Source organism: Mytilus trossulus, chromosome 4, assembly GCF_036588685.1.
Source record: "Mytilus trossulus isolate FHL-02 chromosome 4, PNRI_Mtr1.1.1.hap1, whole genome shotgun sequence".
Lineage (NCBI taxonomy): Eukaryota > Metazoa > Mollusca > Bivalvia > Mytilida > Mytilidae > Mytilus > Mytilus trossulus.
In genome coordinates, this window is record NC_086376.1 from 54755583 (window position 1) to 54769104 (window position 13522).

Genomic DNA, 13522 nt, shown 5'->3' on the forward strand with positions numbered 1-13522 from the left:
AACATTTAAAGGAACATATCTATTTTTAATTCCCAAGCATAATTGTTATAACTTAAGTAACCTTATTTTAAAACAGTTTAGATTTCTATCAAATTGGATGAGAATCTAGGAGTTTTAAAGGGGGAGGGGTCTAGCAAGTCAACAGTTTGGGTAAAACTATATAAAAAGGATTACGCATTTACCATACGTGGAGCTCCTTGAAAAGGGCGTGCCTTCAGCTCCCTCCTCCCCCCAAATTTTAAACCTTCGCTGTATATTCATGTAGCTGTACAGTGGAGCCTATGGGACTACAATCTAAGTAGACATCTGAACCACAGAAAATCAACCTTTCTTTTCATGTATTATTTGATAATTAAATTTTAACACATTTATACATTTTTTTAAAATTTGTTCTTGACAATTTTTTAATTGTTCATTTAAAAATACAGGGACAACAGAGTTGGTGTATGTGGGTTCGATTCCCACCCTAGGCATTCATTTATATTGGCTGGTGCAAAGCGGGCAGTTTAGCTTAGTGGCCCCACACTGACTCTGTTGTTCATATGTCACTTAAAAAAATCAGGCGGCCTCCTTCAGGTCTTCCCATCTCTATTTTTCTTTTTGTAAATCATACACAACAAAACCATTGAATAATTATGAAAATTATTCCACAGATAACTATGGTAAAACTTTAATTGTTTTTGGCATAATTAACCTTTCGCTGCCATCCAAGATCCAAAAAGTTTTTATATTGATGAATTATATATATCAGATTTGGATTCTCTTGGTCACAAAACATTTTGGATGGTAGGTGGCGGCCAAATCTTTATTCTTAAAGGCTTAAAGCTTTCGGGTCTGAAAATTGCCCAAAATCATCATATTTTGACAAAATTTGGAACATATAATGTACTTTTATGAAAAGAGCTGATTTATTGAGCGTTAAGACTTTTGAAATAGACCCATTTACGAAATCAAATTGTGAACTTTTTTGAGCTTCATGTTAAAGTTTATATTTTGGGCCAGTATGGGCAATAAGTGAAACTTGTCCTTTGAATCAGTGGTTTCACAATAACCATACTAAATATCTGTTAGAAGATAGCCCTTTCATAGTACATTGTTAAACTTAAAGATAAATATATACCAACAATGACCAATATTAATGATGGAATGAGATTAAACATGTATATATATACTGTTTTATATTGTTACATGTACAGTACATACATAAATGAAAATTAACACCAAACTGTTGTCATTATTCATAAAAACATAAACGAAAAGGGAGGTATGATTGGTAATCAGACACCAGCTCTGGAAAAAATGATGAAAAAGAAATAAAGCTCACCATACAACACTTTTATAATCAGAAAAAAAACTATACATACATCAGTAATAAATAGTCATGAAATGACAAATGTTAAACAATATATACAAGAAAACTAATGGCCACATCAATGTACAAACGGAAAATCAAGATATACACCAAAAAATTACAAGCCCTGTTTTACATGCTTCTTACTAAGGACCGACACATTCATATGGTAGTTGTGTTCTATATGTATGGTGCAAAATTTTCTCATTGCTTAAACCAGTGGTATCCAAAGTATTAAATCCAGAACAAAGTAAAATAAGACTAACAGTTGAAAAACTATCCAGATGTTGTGAAATTCAATCAACAAAAATACCATCATTAGCGAAACGCTATCTACATATAATGCATTGTAATATTTACAATGAACCATTTGAACATTTAAAATTTTTTTGTTGACTGCAACAAAAATCTAGAATAAGGGATAGTAATATTGCTGTGTTAACATCCACTTGATTGGGGTTCGTGTTGCTCAGTCTTTAGTTTTCTATGTTGTTTCTAGTGTACTTTTATTTGTCTGCATGGTTTTATTTAGTTTTAGTCATGGAATTGTAAGTTTATTTTCAATTTATGAGTGTGCTGTTCATCTGGTATCTTTAGCTTCAATATTACAATTTATCTGTTTTAATATGATTGTCTTGAACATCTTTATCATAGTTCAGTGAGTGACTATATAGCTACTCGAAGAATTGTTTGCTATGTTGATTCTCTATTATAAGTCATATGCTAACTATTTTTGTATGTGTGCAATTATATGGTCATAATGCCAATCTAACAGTTATCATTTGACCGCATAATCATTGATCATTCACAAAGTTAAGTTTCCTAGTTCAAGTCAGTATCTCAGGTACTAGAAACTAGTGCCTAGAAAATCAACCTAACGATGTTAGAGTAGATCTGATTCGTAACTTCCTCCACGGCGTCGGGGCTGGAACCTGTACTTTTTTTCTAACTTCTACGACAACACCGCCTAGCATTGTGCAGAGACCTTATCCCCTCCTCTAACTCTAGCTTATAAAAATAAGCTTTTGTTTCGGGGGGTGTTACCTGCTTGTAGGAATTAAACAAGGATCTCTGATACAATACACGAAGTATTTATTTTTAGTGTACAGAAATGAGCATCTACTCATCTCTTCAGTATAATTGCAGGATGCTAATCTATTTTTAGAAGCATTGTTTTTTACACTCACTGTAAATAAATATTTATGTATATGTCTGCCTGTGTGTAGTGACAACTGCAAATTATACCTTGTCCACCGGATTTCTTATGATTAAGAAAAAACAGGCCTTATAATATGTATAAAGTGCCTAGAAAATTAACCTCACGATGTTAGAGTAGATTTGATTCGTAACTTCCTCCCCGGCGCCGGGGCTGGAACCTGTACTTTTTTTCTAACTTCTACGACAACACCGCCTAGCATTGTGCAGATACTTTATCCCCTCCTCTCTCTCTCTATATATATAGCAAATTATATTATTTGTACTATATTGTAAGTTGAACATATCTGTCCGGCAGGTATAATATAAACACATGTCATTTATCAATAATTCAACACAACTTGAGGTCTTCTGATGTTCAGTACTTCAGTACTTTGATTAAGTTTAGTTTCTTGTGTATAATTCGGAGTTTAGCGTAGCGTCCATTATCACTGAACTAGTAAACATATTTGTTAAGGGGCTTGCTGAAGGACGCCTCCGGATGCGGGAGTTTCTCGCTACACTAAAGACCCATTGTGGCCTTCGGCTGTCGTCTGCTCTATAGTCGGCTTGTTGTCGCTTTTAAGTTGGCACATTCCCCATTACCATTCTCAATTTTACTTCAGATAAGTAGTGTCAAAGGCGAATATTATAGTTCAATGGTTTGTTGTTGGGAACCGAGTCGGACTTCTCAGTAGTTAACTGCACACCTACTCTCATAACTGTCATTATACTTTGAACAAAGGATGAAGATATTCCTATTACGAATTTAGTTTTGGGTGAAAAATTTAAAACTTTGGATTGTTTTTAAACGAAACTGATTTAATAACAAGACACAAATTGCATACAACTTTACAAACGCAGTTCTTAAAAAAAATTATATTTTAAAAGCAAAGTTTGCTAACTGTGAACTTCTGTATACATGTATCCATGGAGGACGTAATTTCGTTTCAAAATCAGATGGAGTCTAAACGAAAGGTAACTTTTCCCCCTTTTTTAAATCTATATACAAATATTGTTTGGAGAGTTTTTTTTTTTATTAAAAACAGGTGTCGGACTTTAAATTGCTCCAAAAACCACTGACTGGATATGTAGAAACTGTCATTGTTAATAAAAATAAATAAAAAAGTTGTATGTAATAATTGTATGTATTGTAAATATAAAATAAATGTTTGCAACTTTTATTATTTAGTACATATTACTAGTCCCATCGTACATTGCCGTTTTTTCATGTAACAATGACGCAATGTAACCCTAGCATCAATAATTATGTCACCCCTTTGAAAAAGGGGGAATATATTGTTATTCTACGAATTTTTTCTTCCACACTTTTTGTCCAGCCGAGTTCTCGGAGATGCCTAATATACTTCAGTATCACGTGACACCACCTTTCTTCCTCGCGCGTGTGTCTAATTTAAGATTTTAAAGAGTTCCTCAACTATATATAGACATCAATCTTGTTATAAGAGAAGAGAAAGGGGGGGTGTCAAAGGCATGTATACTAGACGTGCTCTGTGAATTAGGTACATTCAAACTGGTTACTGCTACTGTGACAATGTCCAGAACGGGGTGACATCCTCCGCTATTGCTTGCAATGGCAAATCTAGTTATTGTTACATTCGTAATTAATAAGTTCCTTATCCAACTTTGCATTCCGGCAATTAGTCTCCAATGTAACACTAATATTTTTATTATTGTTACAATTCCATGTAACCGTAGCCAGTGCCATAAAATTATGAATACAAAAACAAGAAAAAGGTCTTATAATTGCCTATAAGACAACTCTCCATGCACCAGATACCAAATGACATGGAAATTAGCAACTGTAGGTCACCTTCAACCATAAGCAAACCCCATGCTGCATATCAAAGGTCCCATAAATAAATGTACAACAAATCAAACTAGAAAACAAACGGCCTGATTTATGTAAAAGAGAATGAACGAAATACAAGTAACAGCAACAAACGACAATCACTAAATTACATTTATACATAAAAGGGAATTCAGGCACAGTACAAAGGTGGCGGGCTACACATGTTTTATTTCATTCGTTCTTTCTTGTTTTTGTGTTACAGTTTGTGAACAAAAGTATCGTATTAAAAACCCAAATCTCCGGCGCAGAGTGTTAACTTTATGTATAGTAAAATTACGTTGTCAAGATTCAGAAAGAGGTTCAGAAACAAGTATGGAACAGAACGGGATATGATCGCCGATTGAGATTAACTAATTATTAGAATTAATCAAATTGTTTCTGAACCTTTTTCTGAATCTTGACAACGTAATTTTAAAATAAGGGAAGTTCTCAAAATTATCATTGTCATTCATTGCCTAAATTGGAGAAACCAGAGACAAGTTTTCAAAATGTATTTCCGTAAATAAACTATAGATCAAACGGAGATTGCAGGTTACCTAAAATCCATAATGATCTCGGGTCTCTGTCCGAAAAATTTCTGCAAATTGGTCTTGCAAGAACTTATATATTTTTTTTCTCATTGTTACTTGTTGCACCTCATCGTAGCCAGTGCTTTATATTTTAATTGTTTTATAACAATAATCATTGTTTTTCATTCGTCTTGCAAACATTACATTCTAACTGAGCGTTCCGTGACGGACACCAGAACATCAGAATCCAATAAAAACAACACCTTGAAGGTCAAAAAGAAAACAACGAAAAGCCAGAAAAAAACTCCCAAAAAACATACACATAAAACTTAATGTCACGAAAAGTGTACTTCAAGAGAGTGTATACCGATTGAACAATTATTGTTTGAAATTGTTAATCAGAAAATAAAGATTTACGTAATCGTCCTGTAAAAATACATTGTTTTACATTGAAAGGCACACTGTATAGATAACATATAACTCTGCCCACGTGAGATATAAAAATAATCTATAAAAATTGTTCTGTTGATGAAAATTCACTTTCCTCCATATCTGTCGTTAATATTAGAACAGATATATACAGTCTATATTTTTTTTCAAGAATTTATCATGTATGTTATTTTTCTTTGGAACTGCCAATTGGTTTAATGTATTGTTAAAATATGTTAAAACCAGTATTGTCGAATAACTTTTTGCTTCTAGTAAAATAATGGTTTTAGGGTAACTGCAATCTAATTAAAACCGATCTTTCGTCGCTCCCGTTTTCTGGTATGTTTTTCCCACGCGACATATCAGAAAACGAGAGCGATGAGAGATCGGTTTTTTATCAGATTGGAGAAACTGCCATGTACAACCTGTGAATGAATACATCCAGACATAGGGAATAGACGGAACAAAGGGAATAAGTGTGTGTGTGTTTGTGTGTGTCGGTTTGTGTGTGCGTGCGTGTGTGTGGAGGGTGGACAGAAGATTGCCCAAATTTTGCCCTACCACAACTCTAATTTCCATGTCACAATGTACAGGCCTTAAAGGTCTTCCTTCAGCCGATATTTATTTTGAAAATTTATTCATATTTTTTACTGCTGTAAAGGGTAGGTTATATGGCACATTCGTTGCACGCAAACTTTATTTATGCATCAAATTAATATCAAAATACATAATATCACAGATATTGCTTCAAAGCCAGTCATAATCAATTATCAGGTGCCTGTCAAAGTCCCTTCAAGAAGAAACCATTACAATACAGCTTATAACTAGAATGAAGTTGGTTTGAAATTAGTGTCGTACGTGTTCCAGTTATAGTATGGATACTGAGGTGTGAACGTATCGTCCTGTTGGTTGTCGCCAGATGGCGCTACCGAGTTGTCAGCCTGTCCAGGGTTCTGTAAATGATTCCCTGTTGAAAATGATGCATATACTGGTTGCGCTGGAATAAAAAAAAAAATGAATGTTAGTTCAATAAATGTCGTATGTCTACTTCAACAATTTTCTTACTACATTTTGACCGGCGGAATTAAAAGACACACACACACACAGAGGTCCTGGTTTCATGATCAAAGATAAAAAGTACGCCACTGTGTTTTTACCGCTGCTGATTTAGAGTACCCTCGACTCAGAAATGATTCTTATTCCTACTAATCACAACGCAATGAATAAACATGAACGATGTCTCCAAAACAACACCAGGAAGGTGCGAAGGGGACTTATTTAATTTCTAGTAAACAATATTTATAAAGTTTACTGTATAAAAGAGGTACGAAAGATACCAGAGGAAGTCTTAGAGTCAAACTCATAGAGAGAAATAAACTGACAACGCCATGGCTAAAACTTAAAAGAACAACAGACAAATAAAAGTACAGAAGACACAGAATAAAAAAATAAAGACTAAGCAACACGAACCCCACCAAAAAACTGGGGGCAATCGCAGGTGCTCCGGAAGGGAAGACAGATCTGACTTGCTCAACATGTGCCACCCGCCGTGTTGCTTATGTTATTACAAATCCGGTAAATAGTCTAATTCGATATGTCAGCTCACATTCGTTAAAATGGAAATGTATTATAGTAACGACATAAGGAACATATCCGATATCATCTATGAAACGGTTATTTCATAACGGTCAACCAAATCGTGATGGCGTTCGTAAATTACGAAGGTTTGATTTCAACTTTAGCAGTTGGAACTATTGATTTAATAGCTTCCTACAAAGTATGATTTATCCCTCCCCAAGACAAGATACTTGTATCTACGTTCGTCTTTCTTTTAAATGAAACAAAGTAATACCAACTCTTTCAACTTGTCTTTTTGTTTGGAATTGGGAATAATTGTGTAGAGTGTAGAAAAGTAAAATGTTTAAATACTATTGCAAGATGAGAGAGCCCTTAGATTTTATGCACTCTTAAAAATCTTTGGATTTTTTTAGTATCCACATCTGATTCACGACACCTCTAGAAAGGGCAGTTTCACAATTACTTTGGAGCCCGGCTTTGATTTCTGATAGAATAGATGTTAATAATTTAAGCATTCTGTTACGGATACTTAGTTTTGTACACAAAATATAGAAACGCAACACATCATATTCCAAGTCCCGTTTTGGTCCCTTTTTAAAACACAATACAAAATACAGCTTAAAAGGCACTTTCTTGGACTTTACCATATTAACATCGACTTGTAACTTATCATTATTGTGTCGTATCTGTTCTTGTTAATCAATCAAATAAAACACTAGTCTTATATGTTACCTTTAAAAAAGTGCATTAAATAAAATAAAAAATATACTTACGGACATTTTCTGGAAAGACTTGAAATGGTGATGGAAATACGCTAGTTCCGGTATTCATTGGATTGACATTTCCATACAGTTGAGCAGCAGACACTAGTGGTATCCCGCCTATTATAATTGGTATATTTACTCTCAAATTGATAGCTGGACCCGCGGGGTCACAAACCAACTAAAAAAGAAAAATAAATAACAGAATGGTAAAAATTATCACTAACTAGAAAAACGGAAGACTGTTATCTTTTGGAATAAAACGTTAATATTAATGATTTTTTTGTTTGTTTATGAAAAATGGTCAGAATATATTAAGTTTATATATCGTCCATTGTTGGATTTTTATGGTTTTTTTTACTGACTTCTCTTTTTTAAGGTTTGGTTCACCTGTCAATAAAATAGCGTTCCTAAAAAACCATTAATCAGTTTGGTAACCGTGTCATGCCAATAAAAATTAAGAAATATATTCAAAACAAAGGATTCAAGATTTTAAACATTATATTATATGTGAGTTTGCTGTCCTGATGACCATTATTTGCTTTAAGTAACAGGATAGTTGAATTGAATTTAAGTGTTCAGATTAAATAAACTAAATATACGTACAACCCACAAATACAAAATGTCTATTATATTACAGCCATGAAGGCCAGTGGATGGTAACGGTGGTACAGTGATCTGTTCTCCTCTCCAGTAATCCGAGTCACCTTTGCCTACTGTTCTTGCTGTAGTTTTTTGCACAACCGTGTTCACAGTTCTTGTTTTTCTTGCAGTTATATATCTGATAGACTGAATACAAAATATTACTTAAGATGAATGTGTGTCGCAAGAATATTGTGTTAATGTAATGTTACAGGTTAAAACTAGAAATAACAAGTCATTATAACAAAACAGCATTTGAACCAAAGAAGATGAATATTTTTTTTTTTTATGTTAACGAAAATTTTTGCAAGAAAGAAAAAAGGTACATTGAGGCCATATTCATTGCTCCTTGAATTTTAGATTAAAGATCATGTTAAATCTCTGTTTTAAACAGCATCATTTGGACATTAAACTATATTGTTGTCTGCTACATATGGTCGGGTTGTTGTCTCTTTGACACATTTCTCATTTCCATTCGCAATTTTATGTCAGATCTAGAGATCTGTAAGGAGTTTTTGAATTTTATCTAAAACTAGTCGGCTATAGACCGTGGATTCGATTCAAAAGTTGGAAAAAAATCCGAAGTAGGCTGAAAAAATTTATTTTGAAACAAGACGTTATTTAAATGTATCACTGACCATCACTACATGTGAACTTATTTGTGTGTGTAAATGATCAATGCAATAAAAATTAAACCTTTTAATTCCTCCCGTTCTTGACATATCAGAACAAGAGCATTTGAAGGATAACATTTACATTGTTTAGGGAAATCGATCATATCTATTTTCCTGTCAATTTCAACATGTTTATCACAAATTCATGTCTAGATTTATATCTTCCTATGATTCTTTTATCAAAATTGAATATAAAATTAATATAATTTTTGAAGGGTAACATAATGTTACAATATTTAAAATTTTACATATGTATAGTGGATATTACAATGTATCACACCCCTTTATCAAAATGTCTTACTTGTACAAGTTCCATCCATATTTCACAATTTCTGTTGCTGTGGTTGATTAATTCAGCGTTTATCTGAATTGCTTCCCCTGGTACATAACCAGATACGGGGATGTTGTGTTTGCCAGAAATTGGACCAGAGGCACAACACAAACAACACAGCGTTTTGGAATCTTGAGCTTCTTGTCCTTGCTGATGGAATAAACATAAATTGATATACTTCATACTTTTGAAACATAACTATAATTACTCAGTTACATGCTTCGAGGGACCCCTTTAACCAGAATTTAATATGCGTTTCCGTAATACAACATACAAAATAGAATTTAATTTTGTTAAGATTGCGCTTCATGAATATATTTTGGATAATGAATCAAATATTAAAATTGCTGTTTACCAATATATTTAGTATATTTAGTTCATATGTTCGGAAATATGCCAAAAATGTTATAAGACCTAAAGTACACATATTAATCTGTTATGCTGGGAATTTTAGAAGAGATGAAGTAATGAATAAATGCAGATAAAATCAACCTTCGGTTGCATCTTTGTGTATTTTTCAAGTCATCTTCATTCGGAACAATGCACTTGATATTTTTCATTGAATCATGAGCAAAAAGTATTCTATAACTTTATCCCGTTAAACTTGTGCAATTTAATTGTCATTTTTGGAATCTTTAATCTCTATTTTACACCGTTACATTTTCGACAGTTAAATATTGAATATTTGAAATTGTGAAATTGTAATTATCTCGTGTGAATACATTTCTTTGTCAACGAGGATATATTATTTAGATAAACAGGCTATAGAATGTGTTCATATATATATAAATATTAGGGATACTAGTCTTTACTTCTAGTGGTTTTTTCAACAGAGAAAAGAAGAGCTATTCAAAAATCTTTAAAGGCAAATATAATTATTTGATAAAGTAAACACTTTTTGTCCTAGTTTTAAAGAACTACCTAAGGATAAAAAATATTTCTGGCTGTTTCACAAATGAGCATTTACCAACTCTCATGTGCCGAGGAATTTTCATTATCAAAGGTTTAGAAATAAGAATCATTTGTAAACAAAAAAAATATATATATATTTATTATCATGAGATTTGATATAATAGTTATGTAAGACACATGTTGTGTTAGGCTCTGATCCTGTCCATAACGTTATGTATCGTATAAGTTTCTGTTTAGTTGTTTTTTTCAATCGTATTGTGCATAATATTGTAAAATGTGCCCTTTATTGGTTCTTGATTAGATTAATAAAGTTCTTCTTATTCTTATATGTTTGAGTATACATTTCCAATAAAAATCTTTTCATGTGAAGCAAATTCAACATATCATATTTCAATTTCCTGACATTGGATCAATCAATTACACCATTATTACTTAATATTATTATAAATGATGATACATGGACGTACTTTTGATTCCGGTATTGGGTTAAGATCGAGCAGGTTCAGTACTGTAAAATATCTGACATCCTCCACGTCAAAAGCCCACGGCTTATCCATAGTGCCCTTAACATAATACCGGACTCTTCCGATCCCTCCTTCAAACGACGAGGGACTACTTGGTGGTATTTGGAATTGAAATGGATATCTATATTCCCCTGGTTTTAACATCATTTTCTCTTCGCCATGAGCTAAAGAAATAAAAAACGAAATACAAGTCAAACAAATGTAAATGTTTTGCCTGTGTCATTTGAATATTCATGAGAATTTCCGGCGATCCATTATATGAGTCGTTTAAAGCATTGACATCCAAATAAAACTACAAAACAGAGATCTTCCATTCCATTCTTAAAATAATCGGTAATGAAATGGATATCATAGTTCTGAAGTACAGCAACTACAGAATGTTGTAGGGAAGGTTTATTTTGATAAAAGAACACGGATCTTTCCATGAAAAAGACACAAAACCACGCAGACACGACAAGTGTTATACTGTAAACAGTGGCGTAGTTATGTCATTTTTACCTGTACGCCCGAACCTTGGTGAGGGGTCTGTCTAAAGTGTACCGTATTGTATGATTGTTGATAATTCGAACTTAGTACTAGTCTCAAGTAATTTTTTAACTCAAATAGTTACAGCATCCCCTTACGATCATTTAGTGATTGAAGTCGTGTGTGAAATATCACGACAAATAGGCGGATCCGGGGGGGGGGGGGGGGGGGGGGAGGTATGTCTTGGGGGCTCGGGCCACCTTTCTGGAAAAATAGTTGATTATATAGGGAATCACTGAAGCGTGACAGGAGCGTCCCACCTATAGGTCAGTCATTTGGCCCTTGTCCCCCCTTACAAAAAGTTCTGGATCCACCACTGCTACAGGATTATTCGGGTTAGTAGTTGACAAACTGGCATAACTTATTCATTACTGCTGTTTCAACTAAAATCTCAGTTTTTAAATTAAAATTGAAATCTTCGTCTTAGTTAATATTATTTTAATTTGTTCGGTTCGATCCTCTCTGTTTTAATGTATCTTTCAGGCCACGGTGTATAGTATGTGACCTTTTAATCGTATACACTAAAAAAAAACCATTACGTGGTGATAAGCATGGAACAACTACTTTGAAGTATTCTTCTCTTGAAGAGTAATGCACTGTTCTCCTGTGTTTCCCACTACCATGACTCTCTGACCAGTGGACATGCGCAAAGCCACCAAACTCCAGGCGTATCTCTGAAAAAAAAAACCAACAGTTATGCGAATGTTTGTTATGAAAACTATTGCAGAAAATACTATTGGTTTTTACTAAGAACTAATGCAGTAATCATTTTTATCATAGGGTCACACGGATTGATAAATAGGCCTCATTTTTATATTTCGTTCTTATTTTGTACTGTTATACTAAGTGTCCCAGGTAAGGGGAGACTGGGATCCCACTAATATGCTTAACTGCCATATTATGTATATACGTGCCTGTCCCAAGTCAGGAGCCTGTAATTCAGTAGTTGTTTGTTTGTTTATGTGTTATATATTTGTTTTTCGTTCATTTGTTTTAATATAAATAAGGCCCGTTAGATTACTCGTTTGAATTGTTTTACATTGCCATTTCGGGGCCTTTTATAGCTGACTATGCGGTATTGGCTATAGTTGTTAATTTCTGTGTCATTTTGGTCTCTTGTGGACGGTTGTCTCATTGGCAATCATACCACATTTTCTTTTTTTATTTTCATTGGCAGTCTTACCACATCTTCTTATGTGTACTTGTCTGTCTAATGCCAGTAATGGTCCACCAGTTTGTCAATATATCCATGCACTGCGTGGTCTTGAAAATATATGTCCACAATGATTGTTTATAACGCTCAGCGATTTTAAAGAAGTGTTCTATCCTTTAAAAATTTAAATTTCTAAATAACATAGCCGACGTTAAGACAATGGGTCAACCAAAATAAGCTTTATATGGTGTTACTAGAGGGGAAGAATGGGATCGATCCGCTTCTTCCCCCCGAAAAAAAAGTATGGGGAATGGCTATAGGACACCGGATGTCTAAATTATCATTGTTATCCTCTTCAATGCACCTCATATGAAATGTGTTTAATATTTATATGAAATATAAGAATATGTAGTATGATAACCTATTGAACAATTTATTCATCTGTCTAAATAACATGGTTTTAAGCAATTTTAAATTAAACTCACCGTAAGGCCTGGTCTTGATCAACTATGTAGGTTTCCCTAAAATCAGTTATGATTTGCATTAATTGTTGCATTCGATAGGCTGCACTATTCCTGTATGGTTGATGGGCCTTTTATAGCTGACTATGCGGTATGGGCTTTGTTCATTGTTGAAGGCCGTTTCTGTGTCATTTTGGTCTCTTGTCGAGAGTTGTCTCATTGGCAATCATACCACATTTTCTTTTTTTTAAATTTGGGGAATATGTAAATGTAAGCTTTCAGACAGTACATATCGTGTATCCGCATGTTTTGACTTCAACTTACCTCTTATTTTCACTTCTTCTTTTACTTGAACCAGTACTTCGCCTTGAACAGGCTGTCCAGGATAAAATATCCCACTTGTATTTGCAAAATTTATCGTGAACGCTCTTACTTTACCCATGTTTCATGACATACAACTGACAATTGCGAAATAGTCTATTTTTAATTAACCCCATACATTTCGCAAGTGGCTCTGAAAGGTTTTTAAATCCATTATTTTGGCAACTGATTAAATGGTAAATATATGTGTGTACATATAAAAACTTGTAAGCACACGCATGTAT

At 33.6% G+C, this 13522-nt stretch overlaps 1 protein-coding gene across 1 annotated transcript; it reads right to left on the bottom strand.

Annotated features, from left to right (window-relative positions):
• Positions 1-6019: 6019 nt before the first annotated feature.
• On the bottom strand, positions 6020-13512 carry LOC134715541 (arrestin domain-containing protein 3-like). Its single transcript, XM_063577782.1, has 7 exons — positions 13242-13512; positions 11843-11977; positions 10722-10942; positions 9313-9492; positions 8302-8484; positions 7708-7876; positions 6020-6353 (listed from the first exon to the last, which is right to left on the bottom strand). Exons 1-7 carry the CDS (start codon positions 13357-13359, stop codon positions 6181-6183), a joined length of 1179 nt encoding a protein of 392 aa, XP_063433852.1. The 5' UTR covers positions 13360-13512; the 3' UTR covers positions 6020-6180.
• Between the last annotated feature and the right edge of the window lie 10 nt (positions 13513-13522).

Bases quoted from the DNA above. Each gene is read 5' to 3' on its own strand.
- LOC134715541 (XM_063577782.1), bottom strand. From the start codon at position 13,359: ATGGGTAAAGTAAGAGCGTTCACGATAAATTTTGCAAATACAAGTGGG. The intron at 9,493-10,721 runs GTACGTCCATGT...TTATTCCATCAG, and splicing joins ACCCAATACCGGAATCAAAA to CAAGGACAAGAAGCTCAAGA. The intron at 6,354-7,707 runs GTAAGTATATTT...TTTTTATTCCAG, and splicing joins AGTCTTTCCAGAAAATGTCC to CGCAACCAGTATATGCATCA.